The 26442-nt window shown below is 44.8% G+C and overlaps 4 protein-coding genes across 9 annotated transcripts in view; 2 read left to right on the top strand and 2 right to left on the bottom strand.

Annotated features, from left to right (window-relative positions):
* Positions 1–14080, bottom strand: part of LOC120905865 (box A-binding factor) — a 58242-nt gene extending 44162 nt beyond the window's left edge. For 2 of the 4 annotated variants that reach the window (XM_040317417.1, XM_040317169.1), the window contains exons 1-2: positions 13985–14080; positions 11086–12369 (exon numbers count right to left, since the gene is read on the bottom strand). The gene's annotated coding sequence lies outside the window, so the exon portion shown is untranslated. The other 2 variants (XM_040317256.1, XM_040317335.1) reach the window with 2 other exon arrangements.
* A 276-nt stretch (positions 14081–14356) lies between these two features.
* On the top strand, positions 14357–15631 carry LOC120895304 (NADH dehydrogenase [ubiquinone] iron-sulfur protein 3, mitochondrial). The gene is made up of 3 exons (XM_040298526.1): positions 14357–14590; positions 14706–14774; positions 14846–15631. Exons 1-3 carry the CDS (start codon positions 14527–14529, stop codon positions 15499–15501), a joined length of 789 nt encoding a protein of 262 aa, XP_040154460.1. The 5' UTR covers positions 14357–14526; the 3' UTR covers positions 15502–15631.
* A 184-nt stretch (positions 15632–15815) lies between these two features.
* On the bottom strand, positions 15816–21288 carry LOC120894784. Its single transcript, XM_040297597.1, has 3 exons — positions 21092–21288; positions 19119–21028; positions 15816–17540 (listed from the first exon to the last, which is right to left on the bottom strand). Exons 2-3 carry the CDS (start codon positions 21008–21010, stop codon positions 15842–15844), a joined length of 3591 nt encoding a protein of 1196 aa, XP_040153531.1. The 5' UTR covers positions 21011–21028; positions 21092–21288; the 3' UTR covers positions 15816–15841.
* A 1983-nt stretch (positions 21289–23271) lies between these two features.
* Positions 23272–25587, top strand: LOC120897714 (BTB/POZ domain-containing protein 6-like). Of its 3 annotated transcripts, none has more exons than XM_040302769.1 (2): positions 23272–23547; positions 24163–25587. In XM_040302769.1, the coding sequence occupies exon 2, from the start codon at positions 24166–24168 to the stop codon at positions 25351–25353; it is 1188 nt and encodes a 395-aa protein (XP_040158703.1). In that variant the 5' UTR covers positions 23272–23547; positions 24163–24165; the 3' UTR covers positions 25354–25587. The 3 variants fall into 3 exon arrangements, with proteins under 3 accessions (XP_040158703.1, XP_040158702.1, XP_040158701.1); XM_040302768.1 differs by having other exon boundaries at positions 23272–23704; XM_040302767.1 differs by having other exon boundaries at positions 23272–23864.
* Positions 25588–26442: the final 855 nt, after the last annotated feature.

Raw genomic sequence — 26442 nt, 5'->3', positions numbered from 1 at the left:
TTTGTGGATGGCGTATAAGGCTGTTCTGGCATCTACAACATCTTGGCACTGTTGGACAACAATCAGAGCATCGAAACAAAGCACAGTTCCTAATGGCCGACGACCCTGAGTGACTTGAGACTCTATCCCAACAAATTTGTCGTGAAAACTGAGGAGGAATTGATAAAAATCGAGGAAGGTCTTAAAAACATGCCTGCACGCATTACTTACGAAAGGCAACTCGCATCGTCGTAGATTCGCTTATTTCGCTTAGCTTCTACAGCCAGATGAAAAAAGTCCCTTGTTAATGCAAACGCTATTCCTTAAGTTAAGTATCAACTTTAGAAATAAGTTTAAAAAATGCTATTTTTATCCGGTATTTCCTACAACTGCTAACCAAAACATAACCCTAAAATGCCCAACCAAAGCCCGCGCATTGAAAAACCTGTATGCTCCTGATACTACTGATCCTGATATAGAAGAATATATGAAATAATATAAGTTTTGCTTTTAAATTATTATCAGAACTAAACCAACTCCATTCAATTTGCTCCGTAGATAATATCCATCCAACGGATGATACAAATCATTTGAAAACAACAACACCCCCCTTTTGACAGTACGATTGTGACGGCTGACACTTGTACTTTCGCCGCTCAGAATTGGCGCCTAATTTGCACAATGTGTGCTCGGTTCAACTGACGCCGCTTTTGTGCTGGGAGTTCATTTCGTTTTGTTTGTAGAATTTCTAGAATTTACTAATCGCCAACGACCTCCAGAAACATGTTGGCACAAGTAACCATCACTGATGTGTACCACAAGTAACCATCACTGGAGGCATGCCGCCCAAAGAACTGTCCCACTGTGTGGATCTCGCCAAGGCTCTAGCGGTTGACCCACTGCTCAGCTTCTAGGCGCACAAGACACACAACAACGAGCTGAAGCACATCTTGGAGGAGTTCCAGCGAGCGCACAACTACATCCAGTGCTACCAGCGTCTAATGAACCGGATGCCCCCATCGCTGCAGCTCAACAGCCGGCGTGCACTGGACCGACAGAAAGCACACATCTATCACTATCTCCGAGCGTTGGATCAGCGTTCCGGCTTCACGATCCTGCCCCTGCCATCGCTACTCCCTCGAACGTCACCAAGGTGCGAAAGTTTGCTCCACCCGGCGCTGGCTGAAGAACGACCCGGTTCGAGTGGCTGGTCGGGTGCATCGCTGTGCTGAGCTAGCGGGAGGAGGCGAACCTGCGGCACAACCGGGGCGGAACGATTTTTCCGTCATGTACAGCTGCCGGAAGGGTTACCGCCCAGCTGTGGTTGGACCCGGCCGCATTCATCAACCACGACTGCCGGCCAAACTGCTGGCTGGTGCCGACCGGACGCGATTGTGCTGAACCGGCTGACAGTGCGCCAACTGCGTGCTAAAGGCATGACCAAGTACGATGCGGAGATGTTGCTGGCTCAGCAAAGATCGTACGGCTCTAGTGCGATGACTGTTGTGCCATTCGTACCGGTCGCTTCGGTACAAAGAAGCGCTTGAAGAGGAAATTAGCATGAGCAGCATCGATAAAGCGCGTTAGCGGAACTCAGTTCGAACCCTGTAATGACGAAACATTTAAAGGAATTAGCAACGGAATGCCATCAGTGTGTAATAATGATCATAATACAACATCCTGTCACAACTAAAAGACCGCGCATGTCATAAGAAGACGAAATGAATCTCTAAAAATGAAATAAATATCAACCACTGACTCTAATCACACTGCTTAAATCAAAAAGGAAGTTCTAGTCCCACCCGCGGAGTTCCTATTTCGACCAGTTTGTGCTGGAACTTTATTCACTCATTTCCATTTTCTTCGCTCAAGAGTGTCAAATGCCATCACACCCCCGTGAACGGAAGCAGCTAACAAATTCTACCAGGAAGTACAACACTCCGACAGGCGCAACAGACGACATGCTGCGCGCGATGCGCAAGCAGCCGCTCCGCTCGATCGCCGACCATCATCATCATCATGGTGTGTGGGACCCACATGGTGGACACTGCCGCGTTCTCCGGCATTCAGCCAAGAGAGAGAGAGAGAGATAGAGAAAACGATAAAAAAAGTTAATTATGTATAATTATGTTTTTATATCTTGTGTTTACCAGCATGGATCACACGGACGGATCGCGCTGAAGCTTGCGTATTTGCTCGTGCGTTAATTTGTATAAAAATCCCCCATCCGCACCACGGTTGACTCTTCTGCCTCTCGGCACGAATTTTCTGGTGACTTAATTTTGAGCTGCAGACAATGCATAATTTATTAAATGCAAATTGCCGAAGACTTAATTACTGCAACAAACCGAATTTTACAACCGTCGGCAGAGGAGAGGTTCAAATTGTTCACGCTTCAGAACGATTCAATATGCCCCACATGGTAATATTGAAGCAAAAATATTTCTGCCATTTACTTTATCATTTTTGATATGTTTAAAATTATTACTTTTTATACTTTTCACAGCAGGAGGATACAAAAATATATGCTCCACAACTATTATTAAACCAGCACGATGCACAAATGCATCATCTCGTGTTCTCACGTACACACACACGACTTCGTTATGCCACACGCGTTGAGATAAACCGGATTGAAGAAAATGCACATTCTAATCTGTGCAGTGCACGATTCCAGAAGCATAAATGATGCATTTACACACCACCTCCACCCCTTTTCCTTTCTTTTCGTACGTGAGACACCGGTGTGTCTGTGTGTGTGCCGGACTCTGCACCGTCGTGATTGATCGTTTGAATTAATAGGGCCTCTCCCCTGTTCCTGGGCCGCAAAACAAAAACAAAAAACCCCACTTGCCATGACGAAAAACCGTCCGAAGGTACCGATAATAATGGGATAATTATTGGAAGGCAAAACGCTCGCTCGCTGCCCGCTGGCTGGTGCAAACGATTTACATTTCCCATCATCGCATGGCCCCGGCACCGACCGGCCAGGATCGATTGCCAACCGAGAAATGCCGGAGTTGCTGGCCACCACCACACAAACGCGCACACACACACACAAGCAACGGCAGACAAACGAGCCGAACAAGTTTAAAGCCCGTCTAGTGACATTTTATAGGGCTCCGATTAATATCCTGCACCTTGCGGCGGGTACCTCCCTCCTCCTCCTCCTGCTGTTGTAATAATTACTCCCTTCGGTCCCTTCGCCGTCTTCTTCCGTTGTTAAAAATGAGCTTTGTACGCCGCGATCGTAATATTGATTGTTGTTGCCCGTTTTATTGTTGCAGCGCAGGAGATGATATTCTTCCCCCTGCCCATTATTGTGATATTTTGTATGCTTCGTTCCCTTTTTTTATGAGCATTGCATAATGAGCTACCATAAAACGGTTGCCACCGAGAGCGCTATAGCTCTTGCTTTTTTTAGTGCATGTTTCAAAGAAAAGTGAAAGAAAAACTCGTTTGTAAAGAGCGATTTCCAAAAGGACCAGATAACGCGCGTTGATGATCGTCGTCGTCGTTTCGGAAGGATTATTGGGGATGGATTTTTAAATATTAATTAACAACAGTGTGTGTGTGTGTCTCTGTCTGCGGTTAATCATTTGCCGGCTGTAAATTGATTGTGAGCTCATTTGTTGGCCCCACTGTGCCCAAGCAGAATGTGTGTTTATACAGTGCATGACACAAATATGTAAACGATAGCTTTTTCGAGAATTGATGAGAATATTATTATTTAATTTGTATTATTTGGAAACTCCTTGCGCTTCGAGTAAGTTACTAAATATTTATTTTCAATTAGTTAAATATCGTTGGGGCTTTTTGCCACCTTTTTTACTTGTAGTTTGGCAGTTGGCTACTGAAATCATGATAACTATTCTGAGGTTTTCAGTCTTGGTTAATTCAAATTGTAAAAAAAAAACCATTAAAAATGTAAAAAATGACTTACACTGTTTTCCGGTTACACTGTCTATTGTGTACGGCAATATTCAACAATCGCGCGAGGATTTTTCAACAGTCCAGCTGTCAAGAATAATGACAGCTGCTGAAAAACATCTTGAAACTTTTGAATTACGCTGTTCACATTGAAAACTGAGCCGGAAACCAGTGTATTACGGGCTTGATCAGCTTGATCTGATGAGGTTGATGTTGTTATTGAAGGTTGTTAGGTTATTGAATATTTGTAGCAACTCCTCTCAGCAAGCAAAAATAATGGAACACAAAACAATTTTAAAATGCATCATTGTTGATGTAAACAATTCGCAAAATGGAAAATACAACGCGAATGATAAATATCGTTCCCCAAACAGAAGAACATTTGTTACGAAAAAGTACGTGTTTGTATAGTTATTTTATGCACTGTATGATAAAAATGTAAAAAAGAAATTGTGAAACTACGTTCAACTGTTCATGTTATAATAAATTTTGATTTGCAGAACAATTTGTGATTCTAACGAACCCGAAAGCTTAATTGGCCTTTGCTAATTTATTTGCCAATTTTGTCGAAAAAAATTAAAAAAAAAACCTTTAACAACTACTAAAAGAGGCTACAAATAACCATCAGACGCTGTCAGTGCTGCAAAGTGTCATGAGTATCACGAGATTTTCACCAACGAAAACAATGAACATATCCATGGTAGCTTGATGTTCATTGCTGATAGTCACTAAAAGTGCGTCATGACATGCTGAACACGAAGTTTGAATTCTTGAGTTCAACGCGACTGACAAGCTTAGCTCAGTGCCGGCGCAAGCATAATCATGATTTTTTTTCTGGCTGTGAACAGTGCTGCCAAATGCCACTCATGACTGAAACGAAGCTCAAATCAGATCACGTACACAACTGAGATGATCAGTGACAATACTCAAACAGTTGGAGAATCAATCACAAGCTTGGTGACATTTTGATTAGCACCCAACTCTTGGTCACTCACTTGGTCACGACATTTTTGTTGGCGATAATCACGACATTTTTGGAATATACTTGGCGCGTGGGCTCTAACAATAAAGTGAGCATGCTTTCTCCCTCTATCTGTTTTGATTATCTGACGGGTCAAACAGAGCGAGAAAACATGGCCATTTTGTTTCTTGGAACCACTCGCACGCACTGCATATCTCCCATGACCATCGCGATGATCACCGACAGAAAATGTCGCGACCAAGTGATTGACCAAGAGTTGGTTGCACACAATGTCACAATGTTGAGGCTCACCTCTGATCATTACAGTAGAGAGCACGTGACGCTGAGATAATTTTGTTTCAGCCGGAATTTGTCATGACTATGTCAGTGACATTTTGCAAAACTGATCACAGCAAAAAAAAAGTCGTGACATAGTGACTGACCAAGCGATGGTCGTAAACAAGTCATGAGCATGTATTGATCACACCAACCGTTCTGAGTATCACCTCTGATTACCACAATTGAGTACGTGACGCTGATATGGATTTTGTTTCAGTCAGATTTTTTTATGACATTGACATTTTGCAACACTGCCACCGTGAAATTTAAAATAAATTGTTCCCAAAAATCCTGCATTATCGAAGAAAAGCATGACTTTTCTTCACCACTCTTCACTAATCAATAAATAAAAAGTATGATAAATCGAAAAACTACCGCAGCCATACCAAGCACAAGCGAATGGAACGGCATACAACGAAAGTGACTCACTGCTGCTGCTCACTGGGGGAAACGCCACCGGGGTACGCATGATGCCAATGATGTACAGCAGGGGCCAGCTAATGAACTCATAAAAATCTTCACGTCGCCACACACAACGGCGCCGAAAGATGCTCTAGGCCGCGCAAACGGAAAACCGGGAGAGGGAAGAGGAAGCCGAAGCAGCCGAAACACGACGGATCATAAAACAATCGTAACTATTCTCCCGGGGTACTTTGCTAAAGCCGGCTCAACGGCCGGGAACACAGGAGGGAGGTGAAAAGTGTCAGCAGGAAGGGGTGACGACGCTGCTGGCCCGACCACCGTGTCTTTTCATCATCCGGATGCAGCAGCAGAAGCAGCAGCAGAAGCCACTCTTACACTTTTATCTGAATTTCAAGAAAAGGCGCACATCATCTTGTGTGTTGTGTGCCTAAGGATAGGAGAGAGAGAGAGAGAGGCGGATGGAGTTAGTGTGCCCCCGGTAAGGTTTCGCGAAAGCACCAAACAAAATGAAAATCGAATCTAAAGGATCATCACGGAGAAGATTGCTCGATTTCGTCTGAATACGAAATCAGTATCAGGAACTGTTTTTTTTTTGTATTCTTCTGTTTAACTTCTTCAAGGAGTTTGCCAGACGAAAGCGGGAAGATAAAATTGATTTCTATTTTTTTAGCTTTATTCCAATCTCTTAGTACGGTCGAATAAAATATGGACTGTCAATCGTACCCCGGGAGTGATTGCACTTTTTTTGTTATTTTGTTAAGTAGCTGGAGCGAAGTTTAATATATGAAATTGATTTCGTCTCCTTTATATACCATTTTTCCCATATTCAAAATGTACAATTTCATTCACCGTTTATAAAGATTTAAATTATACTCTTAAGTAAAACATCTGCACCAGGAGAGTATTTTGCTGTTAAATGCACTCTAATTTATTCCATTAAAAAATGTGTGCAGCACTAACACCGACTCCACCAGAACAGACTTTACTACACACAAAACGCATATGGTGAAATTCGTGAGATTTATGCTTTCTCTAACCCTAATCGAACAGTACATTCTTAACCCCAAAAGCTTATGGAAAATCCTTCCCCAAAGGCTTTCGTGCAATCATATTTCCTGCTGTCTTACAATGCTTTCCCCCCCCCCCCCCCCCCTCGCGCTCTTCTTTTGGCATTGAACGTAACGACGGAATGCAAACAGCAGCATAAGTTTACGGCATAATGCAACGGGTATTGCACCATTGAAGGTTGTGTGAGAGGAATTTCGGAATCCGATCGTTGGCGACAACATTTTGAGAATGTTTAATTTATTAGCTACCGCAATAATGGCGCCTGGCGTTTCCTGCAGAGCGTCCTGTTCTAGTGAACAATACCGGGTTTTCCAAGTCATTTTGAGGCAAATGCACCATTTGCCAGCTGTTGAAAAACATCTAGGATGCGGTGAATAACAATGTTTACATTCGAAACTGACTTGGAAAACCCTGTAAATAGAATAAAGATGAGCAAAAAAGAAAGGTTTGGCTGACTTGGCCAAATATTTTGTGGTTTGTTGAGCTGGCCTAGTAAAATTGTTTGACTCATTGCACTCATGAATATAATGCATTTAGTGCCACAGTGTAACGTATTTATACGGCTCGAACAATTTCTAACGGACCGGCTACATTGGAACGCTGTGAAAAATCGTTCTACACACACACACACCCTCACCATTGAAACGATACGTCATCTTTCCTATATAATCTAACGGCAACAACAAAACCCCCCGCATGTGTAAGTTATGATGCACTACTACTCCCAGTTCTGGGCAAAGTAAACGGAACGTTTTAAAAAAGAGCTGCCGTCGTGTGTTATGATGCGTCATCTTCTATTTTTTTAGGCAGTAGCATTGCCCGACCAACCGAGCAGGAAATGAAGAATCATCCTACATTATTTGATTGAAAAGTGACCGTGTGATGATTTGGAACTCTTCCAGCAGATATCGCCCGACGTGCCAGAAAACGGTGGTGTTTTATTTATCTGTTTTTAGCAACACATGTGCCTCCACTTGGAGGCGATGGTATATTTATTAGATTTTTGTTATGCTAATTTTAGTTCTTAAAATCATATTGCATCCGTTTAATACCATTTTCTGAAATAATCACGTCCATTTTAAGCTACATTATTTACACATTTGCTGCACACGAGAGCTGCAGACGATCGCATACGTAAGAGGCCTTTGCAAAACTGTACTGGCTATTGTTAAAACGCCGACCGATGACGACATTTTACGGTGGGTCGCGAAAAGCAATCTCCTTCTCAGCCGGTGGTGTGACTCATTTCGCATTCCCGCGGGGGATCGGCAGCAATGCCCCAACAACAACGTCGGGAAAAAAGAAGTCAATAAAACAGGTTCGTTGCAGCTAAACTGTCACCGGTCAAAGCCTTGCGACCCAATGCGATCAATAAATCAGTGAAAGGTTTGGTATAAGCAGAGTTTACGGTCGACTCTATAAGGGATTGGCTGCTCCAAGCTGACTTCTTCTTACATAAAACTATAAAAAAGTATAATTTTATTAAAATTGTTGCATTTAAATATTATTTTGTGACACATTTTATGACTCTTTACTTTTAGGGTACAATTGCGGTACTAGACCCGCCATTGTAGTCTATAAAACTTCAATAATAACTTTAACTATTTATTATAATACAACAATGACCAAATGATTTAATTATGTTGAGTTATAGAGTTGGATTGCATCTAAATAAATTTGACATTCCAGGCTTATACATGAAATAAGCTGAAGAGCCTTGGACTTAAAATGATATTGCTCAAGACTTTACAATCGAATATAAACTCCAAATTTTTTAATAAAATCAACAATGCATACAAAATTTATACTTTTAACTGAAATATACAGAACGATGCATGGAGATCTCTTCAGCCAAAGATCATAAATTAACAATACCAAAACGATCGAATCGAAGTAATGCTTGGACGCAACGCTTCCCCAATGACGCAAAAGCTTGGACATGGAAAACCGCCATCCTACGCGTGTGGATTTGCTGGACGTTTGCGATCGGGTATCAAACATACCCGGGCCGTTCACCACGCTGGCGCAAATCGTGAGATCAATTCCCACCAAAACGACGCCACCAACGAAAAAAAAAAAACGAGTTCCGTTCGCGGGAATCTCCTAATGGCAGTGCGTCTGACGCAAACTATCACCCGAAAGCAAACAGTTAAAAAGCGTAAGCATGTGCACAAAAGCATAACCAGCAGTGGAAAGAACGGAAGATAACAAACAAGCGTTTATGCTTCTGCTTGGCGCGATTCGACCACCACCATACACTACCATACTCATCCGTTGGTGACCGTGTTGCGCCCCACCGAGGCAAACTGGCTACATTCCGAGACGGGAGCAAATTAACCCCCCTCCCTCCACCGTCTTCTTCCCACTTCTTTCGCCCTCATTCGTCCTTATGTGCTTCGACTGTTTTCGTCTGAGATCGTGAAACAATCGATCGCCCAGCAACAACAACAACAACAACAACGAAAAGGAAAAGGGCGTCATTACACCGTTTATCAATGCAATGCCGGGGGAAACGCATACACGCTCAAAAGACGTTCCCTTTAACACACCCCTATCACACGGCTGTCGCGGCGCTCTGCGCATAAACCTTCGCATGCTGGCCTGAAAGAGCGAAACGAAGGAAGAAAAGTTAATACGCCGTCGTTTTTATTATTATTGTCATTATTATTAATCGGTCCTATCGTACCTGGCGGGGCAACCGGCACTGTCTGCAAGGATGCGAGATAAGAGGCAGTACCGATGACAGGCGGCGTATGATTATGGGGGGAACCAAGCAAGGGCCCCGACAGTGAGAAGGGATGAAAAATTTGCATCGAAAGCATTTACCGGGCGGTTACATTGCCGGTTCAGCGTCACTACTTTGTACGCGGTTCACCGAGAACGGACCGGCATGACGGCATCGTGTGTGAATGAGAAATCTGTTGCAATCGTTTGTGAAGGGCAAACTTGTGCAAAACTGTGTGTTGTGCCTTTTTTGTAAATAGCATGGTAAAATAGAGACCACAGATTTCTTATATGCATTAGACTAATAACCCAAAACCACTCAGTGTAGTTTGTAGTTTTTTAAACACACTGGTCTTTAACTCCTTTTTGCTTGCTTGTTCTTGTTCGTTGACCTTGTTGAGGGATTTGTTTGGTGTAAAACGATAAACAGATGCAAAAGGATTACCGCACTGGATATGTTTTGGCACATGTTTAGGATAAGCGTGTAAACGGAATAAGGCTATCTAGTGAATGTCACGCTGGCTCCAGTAGTTCTAAAGTCTGTCGAAGTTCTTTTCCCAATTGGAACTGTTTTCCCGTAGCAAACACATTGTGATCCAGTAATGGAGTAATACTATGTCCATTTTTATCATACATATATAGAAGGCTGATATGACCATGCCATGATATTTGCGCCAAGAAGTAGGAGAAGTAACCTAAAATATGAAAATAAAATTTAGAATCATTTGAAACATGGTTTGAATTCTTTACAGGGGTTTAAAATTCCTGTAGATAAAACTGTGCTGTGGAATTAAAATTACACCGAAAAACGACGCTTTTGATGTCGCAGACTGAGTTTAATGGGCGTGTGTTGTCTGTTCAAGTGCTGAGTTATGTCCCATAGTGTGCATTTTAGTGTTGTGTGTTAGTTGTAAAACATTGTTTAACTCTCATCCAAAGGATACTATTGTCCACCGATCGTTAAATAAATTTATAAATAAATATGAAAATATATAAACAGATCAATATTGCGACTGTAGAAGTATCTATAATAACAAATTAACTAAAACGAATGCTAACAGTCAGTCTGTGTAACATGATATCTTATACAAACAGCCGGCAAATAGAAAACAACCACTGGGAAAGCTCAAATAAAAGTGAAAAATGATTTTAAGAAGATAAGATCAAACAGTCTTTGATTCCATTTTAATCAAACAAAGTCTGGACAGGCGGCAACCGAAAGAGTTGGTAATTTTGGGGTTTTCTGCTATATTTCAATATTTTTTTATCACAATATGGCTTATCGTACACCAAAAGGAAGGATTTTCAATTCCCCAACTATCTGATTTATAAACCATATTAATTTAATAAATTAAATGGATTTCTTTGTGATTCTAAAGGTCTAAAGCGACCTTAAGAAGGAAATGGCTGTTTTTCACGCATGATTCACGCAACAGCTGATATTTGTACATTAGATTAAATAAATCCAAATGTCAATTGCCTACAGATAATAGGAATGATTTAACAGAGGACTTCGCAAAATCAAGAAACATTTTAAATAAACATTGCCACCACATGGCGTCATAACGCGAGCATGTTTTTTCCCCTGAAAAGTAAATCATTATTTTATCCATGCCCCATCTCTGAGAACCCTACATTTACATCATCATCATATTTCTCACCTTTTTTTTTCAGGGTGTTTTTGTGTTTAATATTTCGCTTCGTACGTCTCTCTGTTTGTATGTGTTTATCTTCTCTCCCAACAATCCAACCGGGGGTCGTCTTCGCAATGAGCGTCCGTCCGTCAGCGGTGTCGCGCGTTCTTTCTTTCCAAATGTTTCCACTACGCTCTACGCTTCCCTTCCCTCCACCGGGGCCGGGGGCTTAAAACAACAAAAAAGGATACGCGAGCAAATTCTCACGGTCTCCTGCTTGCTCCGGCTCCTCCGCCTTCTTCACCACCCGGGCACATGGGTGGCACACTGCAGCGTACGCGTTACAGCACTTTGCGCTTCTCAGCCGACAGTATTCGAACACTTCTCCCCTCTTCCTTCCCTGCTGGAACGCAAAACGTGCACCCGGGAAACGTGCATTCACACTGCCACTGCTACTGCTCTGCTCTGTTTAGCCCTTTTTGCAGGCACATGTGTGCACAAACACACAAATGCATAGACACACACACTCACTACACTCACGCACACAGCATCGCCAGGCAGGGATGCAACGCGGCAAGCAAACCACAAAGCCACGGTACGGCAGAAAAACGCGCGCGCATACCCTTCGCTTTCACTTCCACCCGGCCGCCAGCCGCCGTTCGCTTCGCGTTGGCGTTATCTGCCGTTTCCAAACAACCGAGAAAGCACACACCAAAAAAAAACCTCCCCGCACACACTCACACACACTGGCACGGCTCGCGAAAGCACGTCGGAATGGCGCCACACACGCACGGCGCAGCAGCACACGGAAAACAGCGCGCACGCACGCACACACACACTGCCGAGCACACGGAACAAGGGCGCGCGAACACACACACACGCGGCACGCACTCACGCACGCACGCGCACTAACCACGCACCACGGCGGAAGAAAAGGGCGCTCACTGCGCTCCGGCCTTTCTGTCCACCCTTTTCGGCCCACCAAACCAGGGGGCGGGGGTAGAGATTGATGCTGCTGCTTCCCGTTGCCTTCCCAAGCTCCCACCACCCGCTACGGCCGCTACGTCTTTTTTTCCCCCTTTTCCGTTCGGCGATAAACGCGCTCTACACGTTGGCTTCCGTTTCAGTTCGACTCGCGCGGTTTCCAATTTTCGTTAAAAAAGATGTTTCCATCCAAGTACTGAACCGGATGTAGCGTTCGGTCGACACCATTCACCTACTCGTCGTGCGATACATTTCCGTTCACATCGCACACTATGCTGCCCAGCTTCTGCATACTGTTGTGCATTGGGTCGGTTACATCAATAGCGCCTAAACAAACAGGGGAACGAAAGAAAATGGGGGAGAAAAAAAAGCATTAAAATACATTTCAATGGTTGAACCGTCATAGTCGCGCTTTGCACAACAAATAATTCACGCACGCTGTGTGTGGAGAGAGCGAGAGAGCGAGAGAGACGCGTGTATGTGAGTGCGTCCCTTAAGGGGGCTTTAACCGGACAGATGGAAAGGGTTTAATTTTGCACCAACACACACCAACAAGAGCACACGCACCGCGAGGTATGCACACGCGCGTTCTTCAGGTAATGCACAGGCAAAGAAGCTTCATCAATTATGGTTCATCAATTCTGTTCCCCTGCTGCTTCCCTTCCCAGTTCGTCCCTTTTTTCCCAAGAACCAATTAAAGTGATCTTATCGCATCTAATCTTGGGCCAAACAAATGGTGCTTATCTTTCGATCAGGGAAATCGGTATGAAACATTTGTTTCCTCTTTTTTTCTGGGAAGTGATTAATGCCTTCTTTCATCCATTTTCTTTCAAAGCGCAATTGAGCTCTTCTTTGAGGCTGGCTAAGATTTGCTTCTGCTTTTTCCTACCCTCCCTTGCTACCAGGCGTAAAGTAAACACGGGCAAAACCCGTTCCATCTATTCAACGCCACGCGCGAGAGTGCAGCTGCAATTCACCCGTGTATTGGGTATTTTTATCATATGCTGCCCATCATTTTCCACCCTGGAAAATGGGCCCATTTTTCACAGCGCCCAGATGGTGGACACCACCCTTTCCCGCTGACGGACGGGGCATTTTACTGTACCGGGCAAACAACACTCAGCCACCCACCCCTTGATGCAGGGGACTGTCCAAACACGCACATACACACATACACACATCCCAAAAGGCAGGAGAAAGATTTTGTTGATCCCGTACCAGTCGCGCGACCGTGTTGACTTTTGCGATGGATTCGCTTTTGTGTGTGTGTGATTTTTTTTCTTTTTCTTTCTTATTTCGCTCTCGTCTTGCATTCTCTTTTAACTGCAAAACAGGCGCAACTTTTAAAATTACACGGGTAAGCCCATTTCTTGTTGTTTGTGCGGTACTTTCTCACCCATTTCGCACACCATCACCACACCGCCACTGTGTTTCTTTACTACGCAACGCGCTTCCCACCCTCACACACTCGTCTCACTCTCTCTTTCCCTCTCGCTCGCTCCCTTCCCTTTCGATCCATTCACTTTGTTGCGGGGCTGTGCTGGCACTGGCCTAAGGAAAACATTTTCATCCTGCTGGCAATACTCGCTCTGTTCACGCAACCCTCCCACGTCTCTTTTTCCTTCCTGCAATCCCTTACAGTAGAAACCCGTAAAGCACACACAAACGCGCACACACACACACACACACACTCATGCAAACGCGCGCGCACACAGGCGCGTGTGAAAAAATGTTCTGTCCATTGCTTTTCACACACCTACCACCCGAGACACAGTGGTGGGACACACTTTGGTGACTTTTTGGTTCCGCCGAGCCAGCAGGGATCCCAGCCAAGATCGTTTGCGCAGTGATTGCGCCGCTGTAGGCGTACTTTGGTGCGTTTATTTCATCACACAGACGATGCAACACACTTCCCCCGCCGTTTTTGGTCGTTTTTACGCACCTTAAAACCTTTTTACCACTAGAAAAACCATTTTTTCCTCCGATAGCCGAGCGACAGCGTTCTGCACAATTGAGCTGCTCTGTGTCGATAGTGGTGGCGCACCGATTGGCCGGAGCGGGTCGTTCTTTGCTGGCGGAACGGTCCGATCCGGGCATGATGTTCATTTCGGGAGCGCATCCCATCCGCGTACCATATTGTGTTGAAGAATCGATCGACAGCGCTGTTTAAAAAACAATTGGTGGTTTCATTTTGTTGATAAGCTTCATATTTTCCTTTTTCTTTTGGTAGTTTACACTTGAAGATGAAATAATAACACAAAAAAAGGAATCCTATTTTGACCACTTTGCTTTTCCCAAGACGCCCACAGTGTCCTGCAGCGAGCTGTCAAAAACATTGCGGCAAACGTCAACAGCAAAAAGGGTGACAAAAACGGAATTACATAAAAAGGCACCAATCTTTCGGGAGAGGATTGCTTTAATTTCCGCGGCCCGGGCCTAGAAATAGGATTTTGACCGTTACGAACCCCTAAACGCCCGTAAACGATGGCCTCCATCCTGCGCTCCTTCGCCTCGGCATTCGCCAAGAGCGGCATGCTCGGCGCAAACGGTAAGGACAACAGCCACCCGAAATAGCCTTCCCCGCACGATCGCACGGTGCTGCGGCTATTTGTTTTGATATGGTTCCGGACTGTACTATCGGTCGTTTTATTCTGTCCACGCAGGTATTTCCCGTGCTGCTCCAACAGTAATGCTCCGCTACAAGTCCACCGAACCGGCGGCCGAATCGCGACGTTCGTATCCTCCCATCGCATAGGCACCTTATCCCGTTGTTAATAAAGCTGCTCCTTTTGTCTCGTTTTAGCGACCGTCCGCAAGCCGGATGCTGCCGCCCGGTCGGAGCTGTCCGAGTTTGGCAAGTACGTCGCGGAGTGCATGCCCAAGTACGTGCAGAAGGTGCAGCTGACGTCCGGCGACGAGCTGGAGGTGCTGATCGCGCCGGAAGGCGTCGTGCCGGTGCTGCAGTTCCTGAAGGACCACCATAACGCACAGTTCGCCAACCTGGTCGACATTGCCGGCATGGATGTGCCGTCCCGGCCGTACCGCTTCGAGATCATCTACAACATACTGTCGCTGCGGTACAACTCGCGCATCCGCGTCAAGACGTACACCGACGAGCTGACGCCGATCGACTCGTGCAACGAGGTGTTCAAGGCGGCCAACTGGTATGAGCGCGAGATCTGGGACATGTACGGCGTGTTCTTCGCGAACCATCCCGACCTGCGCCGCATCCTGACCGACTACGGGTTCGAGGGGCATCCGCAGCGCCGCGACTTCCCGCTGAGCGGGTACGTCGAGCTGCGGTACGACGACGAGAAGAAGCGGGTCGTGTGCGAACCGCTCGAGCTCGCCCAGGAGTTCCGCAAGTTTGATCTGTCCGCACCGTGGGAACAGTTCCCGAACTTCCGCAATGCCAATCCGGCCACGGAGGAGGTTGCCACCAAGCCGGCGGAAAAGTAAGGCGAATGAGGGAAGGAGGGAGAGAGTGAGTGCAAAATCGAACGCATGGCAGTTGCGGTGTTGGTGAGCGTTGAATCGTTTTCGTTCTTAGGCTGAAATATAACCGGATACACTACTGTACGATCTGTGACCGATGCCAGTTTTTTAGTGAGTTGTGAGAAAACACGTTGGCCGTCTTGAAATAATCGAGTTCAAGGATCGTGAGTAAGTGAACTTGAACTTTTGGCCTTTAGGTAATTATTTGTTTCTTCCCAAAATGGAAATTTCATCATTTCTTATTAGACGCTGTTAGAAAAAATCAAATTTCAATCAGATTCACTAGTTTCTTCGTTACTTTTTATTATAAACTATCATGCAATACGTGATCGTCATAGTTCGAGGTCAGCTGATACCTTAATTGCGCTAAATCGCTCGCCGAAATATTCTCATCGGACATATATCCTGCCCCAACCTGAAGCGTATCACTCCCCCTTAACAGGATGCCCCCCATCGTTAGCTTAGCATCATCATCCTCCTCCTCCTCCTCCTCCACCTCCACCTCAGCCTCTTCCGATTGATTCGGTCGCTCTGCCATTGCGTCGCTTGCAGAATTATCCTCCTTCATTCCGCTACTACTGCAGCCACTGGTCTGTAGCGATCGTACCCTGCGCCAGATGGACGTCTTCGGTAGGCCGTACGTCCGGGCTGCCTCGGACAGTGACATCCTGCCCGCCACACAGTCACCAACCGCTTCCTGCAACCGCTTCCGCACCGACTCATCCTTACCGCGCAGCTTCAGCGACACATTGCTCGGCAGTGCGCCCTTGCTGTACAGCCGTTGCTTTTCCCGGTGCAGCGTCGACAGCGGAATCTCGAACCGTCGGCTCACGTGTGCGAGCTTCTCGCCCGTTTTCAGTGCATCGATCGCTTCCCGCCGTTGAGCGCTCAGCTTCGGGGAGCCGACCCGAACCGGTCGCGGCATTTTCATCGCCTTGCGCCACAGTACCGTTTTAGCGATGCTATACTGCCTGGCGGCAATCCGGTAGCTAATGCCGTGGTGAAGGATTGCATCCATCGCTAACGCAAGACGTGCATCGTAACTGGCAGGGTCGGATAGTGTTGGTTCGGGGTTTGCTTGTTCCAGCTCATCTTCGAACGGCGGAAGGTTCGTTGTATGTGTTTCCGACGAGGTTGGGACGGTGGTGTCGATTGCACACGGAACGGATGTGATTTCATAGCTTTCGTGGTCCTTTATAATTGCTTCAATTGCTTGCGTTAACCGTTCCTGTGGAATTTCTACACATTGAGAGGTTTCCCGTTCGCAGGCAGGAGTCGCATCTGATGGGATATTCAACACGACTTGAACAATTTCATTACCTTCAACGTGTTCTTGGACGGATTCGCTCGATTCTGGAATGAAGCATTCAACAGGTTGGACCTGTGATTGTGTTATGGGCATTTCTGTTTGTTCCTCCTCTTCCTCATCCTCTTCTGCCTGTTCCTCCACTTGCGCAACGAACAGTTCTTGCCTTGGGCATGCCGTCGCTTCCAAACCTTCGCTGGCAGGAATAAGCTCCTCCGACACCATACCAACAGTCTTGCCGAATCGTATGCCCACAATCTGATTCGCGATAAAACGCACTCCGCGTAGCTGCAGAAAGCTGCAGGCCTCCACAAACGATGCCATTTCGTCCGACCGTACGCTTGCCTCCCCGGTGTAAATGAACTGCAGGACGGCGCGTAACGTCGCTAGCGTCAAGTCCGGTATTACAATCGTTACCATATCCGCACCGATGGTAGGCAGACCGTCCAGAATCGTCTCCAGGAAGCTGGATGCCATGCACAGGATCGGACGGTTCGCGTACAGCTCACCGTCGGGTACGATCAAGCGGCAATCGGTGTGCTGCTGCGTGCGGTAGATTCCGCAGAAGGTGTTTAGCATGTGCTCGCGAAAGTTGAGCCACGTCAAGCAGGAGCTGTTCGCCATTTGCTGTGAAAAGGTGCAGGACATTATTCGCTTTTTACTCAGAAACCACAGGCGGGCACAGTTTGCGGTGCTTCTCTAGTTCATGCTGAAACAAGCAGACGAAAAACTGGCAATGCCGAATTGTGCTGGAAGTTGTTTGTAAACAAAGCGCTCCCGTATTGACAGCTATGAAATATTTCACTACATTTGATGGTGTGCGTGTATGGTAGATGCCATTCAAATGGGCCGTTAGAAGTTTCGCTTGTGTTGCATGTTCAGACTAGTGATGTGCTCGATGGATCCGACTCCGATTATTGTTAGTCCGATTCCGACTTCGGTAAAATGGGAGTAGAAGTCATCTGTCCAAGCGCCACAGATTAAGCTTAAACGACTAAAAAATCAAATATCGATAGAAAAACAAACGAAAGCTCCTTAGGCTACAGTGGTTTGTACCATAGATGGCGTTTTATAACTCAATATTGTATAGCTGTCTCTTTCTTGCAATATGTTACGCCTAAGTTCATCTAATAACGGTCCATACACCCTTCAAACATTCCGAGCAAAAATCTATATGATTAATCCCTGTGGTCAGTTACGTGGGTATCAATACCAACGATCATTACTGAAATCTCACTTGTTTCGGTGCTAACGGTTTCGATTTAAACAATCATATTGCCGTTAGCTCTAGCGATGCATAACTTCAATGCGAAACCATATAATAGTGCAGAGGGAAGGAGAAAGCTCTTCAAGCGAGGAAAGCTCCAATGGCTGGGTATCCCACCAACAGATTCCGAAACCAGCTTTTTTTTGCTATTTTTAAAATGCTTCATTCGTTTGCCGTCTGCTAAACGAAGTCATTTTAGATTCCAATTTAGAAACCGTTTAGTGGTCGTTTAGTGGATTTGTGGCACATGGGTGGAGTCGTAGTCGCCAGGGTCGGAGGGAGATGCCCGGAGTCGTTAAGACCTTCGGGAGCGATCAGGCTACCTAGAGGGCACTCAATCATAGGCTTACGACCAGACACACATCGATTCTCGTCTCTTTAATTGTATTAGAATATGTAGTGTGTGTATTATACCAAAGATAATAATGTATGTTTCCTGTCTCAATTGTGCACCTTGTCCGAACCATAAAAGACCAAAGTCGGAGTCATTCGGAGTCGACCGGAGTCGGAGTCAGAGTCGGTCAGAATCAACTGGAGCCAGAATAATGTGCTTATGACCAGGCCTTTAATTTCGGTGTGTTTTTTTGTCTTTCAGTTTGCGCGTGAACTTCGTAGCCCAGCCGATTCCGGGCGACTCCAGACGATTCCGAACGACTCCGGATAGTGCTGGGCGGTTCTACCTTCCGGAGTCGGATCCGAAATTATTGGAGTCGGATTGGAGTTGACTCTGGTCTTTTGCCAACTTTACCCATCACTAGTTGAGAAATTTAAAACAATCTGTATCCAAAAATAAGGCAAAATTGCTCTTCCTTTCTGCAGTTTAAAGACAGGGGCATAATACATTCTATCATTGCAATAAGGGAGCCGGTTTTAAGTGTAAAATTAAAATGTATTACTTTAGTCTAATTTACATCAAGCGAGAACAATTTAATACCGATAATTGGCACCACTTACACTACACAGATTATGTCCAACTTTCACTTGCTTGCCACCATTTGCCTGGCTTACTTCTTCGGCTCCATCTTACTTATCTTCTTCCACAGTGTTGCCTTGGGAATGTTGTACTTTACCGACGCTTCCCGGTAGCTCATTTTCTGATTCGATATCATAGCTATTGCTGCCTCCATCCGCTCCTCGTACTCCGGCAGCGAGCTGCTCGAAATCGGAACCAACTTGGGCAGGGGAAGCAAACTCGGCGCAGCAATCGGAGGAGCCGCCGTACTGGCCGGTGCTAGAGCGATCTCACCACCTCCTGCACGATCCCTAACGCGCTCGGCGGTGGTGACGGCTCCAGTGCTTCCAAACGGTACCAGCTTCGGCACTACGGGGCAACTGTTCGTAGCGGAGGAGGAGGCAGCGCTTGAACCACCACCGCTCGGTTTAACTTTTTTTGTCGCTGCTTTCTTCCTTAGAACTGTCCTTTCCTGCGGAAAGGTTATGTTCTTGGCCTTTGCGTGCCGCCATAGAGCACTTTTGTGTATGCGAAAGTGGTTTGCGGCTTGCTGGATAGATAGACCGTAACCAATCGCCTCCAGCGCTTTGGCCACACTCTCCTCGTACCGGGAGGGATCGGCTGTTTTCAAAATCTTCCCCGACTCCGTCTCAAACCTTCGACGCTTCTTCCCTGCCGCCTGTCGCTCGTTTGTCTGTTTGTCCGCACTTTTCAATCTGATGCCGAACGACTTAAAATGGTTCGTTATTCGCTGACTCTTTAGATTGTACAGCCGGTTTCTCAGCAAACCGAGACTGTTTTTGTACCGCGTTACCGCCTCGCGCAGGCTTATCCCGGTGTACATGATGTCGTGGATCGCGAGCATAATCCGCACGTCGTACATCAGCACATTTGATGGGTCGCTCAGCAAGCTGACACGTTCGTCCGCATCGCTCGTTTCCAGCAGCTGTTTGAACTCCTGTATGCTCCGGTCAATGTATGCGGCAACCATCTGCGACACATTGGCAGTTACCGTCTCTGGTTTCTTTTTCATCGCTCGCTTTACCTTCTGCGTCCAGCGCACCAGCCTGCTCGCGGGTACGTTGTACCGGGCGGCCGCTCTTCTGGGCGAAACATTCCCGCTAATGACCGCTACGATGGCCTGCTTCAGACAGTTCTGGTAGGGCGTGAAGTTCGGCGCTCCCGGGTGGCTCGTGTCGACCACTCCAACCTCCTTCACCAGCGCCATCCACCGCTCCACATCCTGCTCGCTGTCCGTGCTGTCGTCCATCGAGCTGTCCTCGCCCGCGTCACTTTTATCACCCTCCTCCTCCTCCTCCTCCTCCGCACTGTCCTCGTCCGATACCATCAACTCTTCTTTGCAGATATTGCCCGGAAATAGCTCACTCGTAGATTCGAGATTCGGCTCAATAAGTTTTAATGGTGGCGGCTCAGCCTTTTCCACCGCCCCGGGGTACCGGGTGTGGTCGATGTGCAGCGGATCCGTTTCTGGGGCCGTTGCGAACGGATCACCGTCCTCCGCCGTAGCTTCCGGGCCCGATTCGTCAATGTAAATGCCCATCGTGCGGTTGCCGCAACATTCGACGCCCCGGAGCTGCAGCAGCCCGCACGCCTCCATAAACGGAACGACCTCGTCCGGCTGCAGCGTCACCCGGCCGGTGTAGATGAACTGCACGACGCGCTGCAGGTTGGCGAACGTCATGTCCGGTATGAGCACCGTGGACGGGTCCATCGTGAGCGTGACCATGCTGGTGAAGATTGCCTCGAACAGCCCGGACGCCATGCTCAGTATCGGACGGTTCGCGTACAGCTCACCGTCGGGCACCACCAGCCGGCAGTCCGTGTACTGCTGGTCGGCGTAAATGTCCTGCAGCGTGCTCAGCATGTGCCGGCTGTAGTCGAGCCATACTAGCATCGTTTTCGTCGGGCCGGAAGATGACTGTGCCATCGATACAGCGAATCAAATCTGAAACAAGCCAACTGTTTTAGTCTTCTTTGCGAGGTTCGTTCAGGGAATCCAGCTATCAACCTCTATAGCTTAGGCAATTGAGGCCATATACGCTTTAAAATATGTGAAACTTTTTACTCGATTGTAACAAAAATGCGTTAAGGAAGGAGAAGATTCCGCCACTGGCTTGTGTGTAAACAAATACACCTTTGACAGAATAGACCGTCGCGACAGGTAGCAATGAAGTTTGGTTGATTTGGCGGTTTGTTTGCCATTTCAAAAAATACCTGTTGCAGTTAGAGGATTTTTTTAAATCAATTACATTTGCTGAATTTGTACTCAAATACTTATTATTCCTTTAAAGTAAAGACATATTTATAAAGCTAAAAACAAGCTAGCTTCAGTGCATTTTAAGCATAAAGTTACATAAAATTGTTTGCTTGAAAATTTTACCAATATATTACTTACTCACAACATCGGGTTGAAATTACGACAAATTCCTTTTCAAATCCCCATATCTTGATAATACCTTCGGTACAGAAAGTGGTACAAAGTAAGCACGTTCAGCAAGATATTATACAAAATGTTCAATTTGTTTTTGTCAAACACAACAAACCATTTCCAAATGTACTTCACGATCGCATAATCAAAACGGCTGTACACATTGTAAATTTCCAGCTACAACACGCTTTGTTTGAGATTGTTTACAATCCTCGAGCTGCATTTTCCTCGTCGCTGCTGTTGGATCAGCTTCCTGGAACTGCTTTTACTGTTGCCTGTGTGATATTTTAAACAAAACAGATTTCGATACAACGCAGTTCATTGTTCGTGCTGGAATAGCGACTCCAGCCAAAAGACCAAAATACTACCACGATTTCAAGGAAGGAGATCGTAGGCAAAGTCAACTGGTAAACCCAACAGCACACCCAACCGACAAATATACCGACAACAGCAACCGAACCTCCCAATTGACATTTTCGAGAACGAAAAATCGGGAATTCGAGCAAATTCGTTTAAGGGAGCCTTAAGCTTCCCTTAGACTGCACCAGTTTAAGGGAATTCAGAAAAAGTCCTTTAAAATCAACAGTGAGTGTTTCTACATACAGCGAGACTGCAGGTGAGAAATGGCTGTGAGAAAATTGACAATCGGTTTCTCACGCCGGAGTGTGTCCATCGATAGAGGAACGTCTAATTTACGAACATACCAAATCTAGGCGCTTTCAATGCACTTGATTATACACAAATCCACAATTTCAGGCGTATCGAGTACTAATCGAGCAGATATGAGAAAACAATTTCGAGAAAATGTCACTTGGCCAACAAGCACAAAACATCCCCAAGTGACATATGCTCGAAATTGTTTTTCCATATCTGCTTGACTACTACTCGATAGGCGTGTGTTCGTAAATTAGACTTTCTTTCATCGATGGACATTTACATTCATAGCTTTGGGTTTTGTTGAAAAAATTTTTTGATGATGTTATGGTGTGACATCACAATGAGTTGTGATACGCCATCTATTGAGCAAACCATTGAAACTATGGAGCTTTCGTTTTTTTTTTATGAATATTTGATTTTCCTGTCGTTTAAGCTTAATCTGTGGCACTTGGGTGGTCCAGTTTAATGCTCCAGTTTAAGGGAAATTTCTCGAATTCGCAGTTATGCGTGCTCGAAAATGTCAATTCCCAATTTAGAACGCTGATTTTTATCGCTACTGTCTCTGAGTGAAGATTTAAAGAGTGTTTTGTGTATTCGTCAAGTTATCAGAAAACCTGTTTGGGCAAAAGTTATCACCCGTCCTGTCAAAAAGTGAAGTTCAAATTTGGTTATAAAAAACAGCTTATGAGATCACCTGGTCTACAACCATTTGATTCTAGATTCCAATACCTTATCTCTTTGATGCACCTTGGAATAAATGATAAAACCTCCTTGTTTTTTTAAAGAAGCGAATGATGAAAACCGGCTCAAAGTCTCTATAAAAAAATTCTTATTTTACTAATTTTTCGAGCAGGTACTCGAATCTAAATCTAGTTTTGAGGCAAAAATAATCTAGGCTGATAATCACAGGCTAGATTTAGATTAGATTAGATTTCTCTCACCGAAAATGCTGTCAGTCAGTGTCAAAGCATGATGTCAGTCATTGTCTCAGCTGCTCTCTTGGTGTATGTAGAAACGCTCTATCACTTTGATTGCACCAGAAAAATTGGTCTACTCTGACGTTTCAACTGATGCCACAAGCTTAAAGTTCCGATACCGTAAGCTCATGAAACTATAACTCGAAAACTAAAAATAACTGTTCGAAAATATTACATGGGCACGCTCCCAGGATCAGTCGAGCACTTTTTCCAATTCCCAAAACGTTCGTCCACTTTTGTCACTTGGGCTTCGGAGTGTGCGATCGCGTACAAAGTTGACGCCATTTGCAACTGGGTGTTGTATTGAATGTTTCAGTGAATACTGTCGATTTTGCACAATAGTGGCTCGTTCTCCTGCGGGCTTGTTCAAACAAAAGATCTGCTTCTACAGATATACCTACGGTATTGAATGCCAAACAAAAGCCACGGGTTTAAGAAACGAATGTTTTTTTTTTAATTTTTCTAAGTGTTACCTACAAAAGCCAGCGATCTTGCCGCATTGTTTATATGCATTCGAACCTTTGGACGTGCAACATCCCCAAAAAAGACCTCAATATTAGTTAAGTTTTGTGTTAGTTGTTTCAGTTGATAAACCGTCGCGTGTTGAGACTTGTGTTTCTTGCATTTGTGGCAGACAGCATGGAAGATTTACTTCAGCTACCTATCAGCAGTGAACAGCAAGTTAACTCACGATGGTTAAAATTAGAAATTATGATCCTGTAAGAACCTGTTTTATATCGTTTTGTTTTGTTGAGTGTGTTGCTAAAATGTGAATTACACTTCAAACTGGTAGAATTGGAAGCTTTTCATTTCACTACATGGCTGTTCAAAAATATTAATGTTACTTTCTTTGTTCCATGGTGATGTAGCTGTTGTAAAGCAAACCCATGTACATAATTAAATACGTCATTCTCTAGCTTTACTATGTTCTAGTGCGATCAAGTTATGGAGTTTGTCTTTTAATCAATCGTTAACTTTTCTTCAGATTTTAATTTTGGCTTTCTATTGTAATTCCAGGAAATGATGGCACAATCTAACTCATTATTCGATAGTGAAGAAAACTCCTGCGAAGGGCTTAACTACGATACGGAAACTACGCTATGCCGGCGTCTTGAAAAAATGGTGAACAACAAACTACTTTTAGACGTTACTTTTATCGTTGGGCCTGAAAAACGACGCATCTATGCACACAAACAGTACTTGGTGACGGCTTCAGAGTTCTTCTACAAAATGTTTTGTGGTAACTTCATTGAAGCGCAACGAAAGGAAGTGGTCCTGGAAGATGTCGATGCAGAATTATTTTTAACAATTTTACGCCTGGTGTACAGTAAGGAAGTTCATTTGAATTGGGACAACATTAGTGCTATTTACGATATTATGCAACGGTTTTTGCTGATGGACTATTTTGACCCTTTGATCAGTTTCTTGAAAAACCAGGTTGTTAACTTGGACACAGCAATAATGGTGTTTCTAAATAACGATCACTTTAACTTCAAGGAGGTCGACGAAAAGTGTATGCACTATATACTAAACAACCCGTTTTATCTCTTCAAAAGAGACGAGTTTACCTCAATGTCGCAGGGAAGATTGATAAAAATTCTCACAGCTTGGCGTATAAACTGCACCACTGCCCAATTGGAGCAAGCACTCGATAAATGGCTATCTGAGAACAAGAGTTCTAACGATAACGAGCTTCGGAAACTCGTAACGGAAAAAATTCGTGCTATATATGCGCACAAATTACACTTATTCTACGGAAATTGTCCTTATGATAATCAGACAACAGGAAAACTCGGAATACGGCTTATTTCGAGAAAACCGTTAGCTCTGTACGGTGTTGGGATATATGCTCGCGCATACGAAAAGGAATATATAGCTAAGCTTGCTCTTTATGATGGGGAATTAAAACTACGGGAATGCGAATTCAAAATCTTCCCGAGCTTTGGGGACACAATAGTGAAAGTATTGTTTGAAGAGGTCGTTCTTGTGCAAGATGTCACTTACCACATGCATATTTCCAATTTGAACATGATTCGATACAGAGGCGCTCCTACACTAGCGCATGAACATATTAAAATACATTTCAATACAATCGAATCTGGCTTCCCTCACATAGCGTATCTACTTGCTAAATATTCTGATTGCGTTACAACTACAGAAGGTGGATCGCAGTCGTGCTGCAAGTGCCCTAAGATTGCATGTAACTAATGCGTAGCTGACGGAAACTTCCTGCTTAAGCAGCCAATTTTGGCATGCTAAAGATCGCTGCTTGAATTGGCCTTCACAGTAGACAGCATTGAACAGCATTGAAGTTCCAGGTGGTCCTTCTAAATAGCGCCTAAGCAGCATCCGTATGCCAGGGTGCCGGGGATTATTTTTCTTTTTGTATTATTTTGCTTGCTGCATCATCGATGAAATAAACAACAGGATTTGTTTTGTTTGTGTACTACATATGTACAGTCTGTTCCCGAGTTACGCGGTTTCTGCGTTCCCAACGAATCCGCGTAACTCGAATATCCGCGTAAGTCGAATTGCACGTTTTTTGACTAAAATTATATTGATTACTCCGAGTTTTTGATTTGTAGTACTTTTATACACTTGTAGTATTTCTGGCTTTTAAGCGGTTTCAATTTGTTAGCAAAGTTGCAATTTATACCGATCTTGAAGCAAATTGTATTGATTTGACATTTAATCTGTCAAATTAAGAAAACCGCGTATCTCCGAATCCGCGTAAGTCGAGAACCGTGTAACTCGGGAACAGCCTGTATGTTTTTAAATCCTTTATATTCACAAATAACCCGAAATGTATCACAATTTATTGTACAATCACTATCACTTCCCTTAAAATCCCTTCAAGGAACTATTCTAACTTGTGCAGCAGCAATGGGATAATTGACGGCGTCAGTCTTTGACAATTTGACAAGAACCACTTCGTACCGATGTCATGCATTAAAAAGCTATGAAGTTCCACCAAGTTCGATACACATTATTAAAAAGCCTTAAAGTTCCATCGTCAACCCTACAGATAGTACTAATCAGCCACAAAGCTTCAAAGAGTACCGTGTACTTGTTAAAAAGCTTTATGGTTCCACCAAGTACCGTTTCATTTCTAAATCACCCACAAAGTTCGACATTGGAACGATTTTTCGCAAAACAGCCCCAAGTCAACTATGGAGTTCGAGCTGGCTATTTGGACATTAGCGCTGTATGGCTTTGGAATGTATGTTCATGGATCCGATAAGCCATTTATTGCATCGTTTACTCTTGAAAAAGATGGAGTGAAAGTACACGATATCG

The sequence above is a fragment of the Anopheles arabiensis genome, chromosome 2 (genome assembly GCF_016920715.1).
Source record: "Anopheles arabiensis isolate DONGOLA chromosome 2, AaraD3, whole genome shotgun sequence".
In the NCBI taxonomy this organism is placed as follows: domain Eukaryota; kingdom Metazoa; phylum Arthropoda; class Insecta; order Diptera; family Culicidae; genus Anopheles; species Anopheles arabiensis.
The sequence above is the reverse complement of the archived record's forward strand: the minus strand, read 5'-3'. Positions and strand labels throughout refer to the sequence as shown.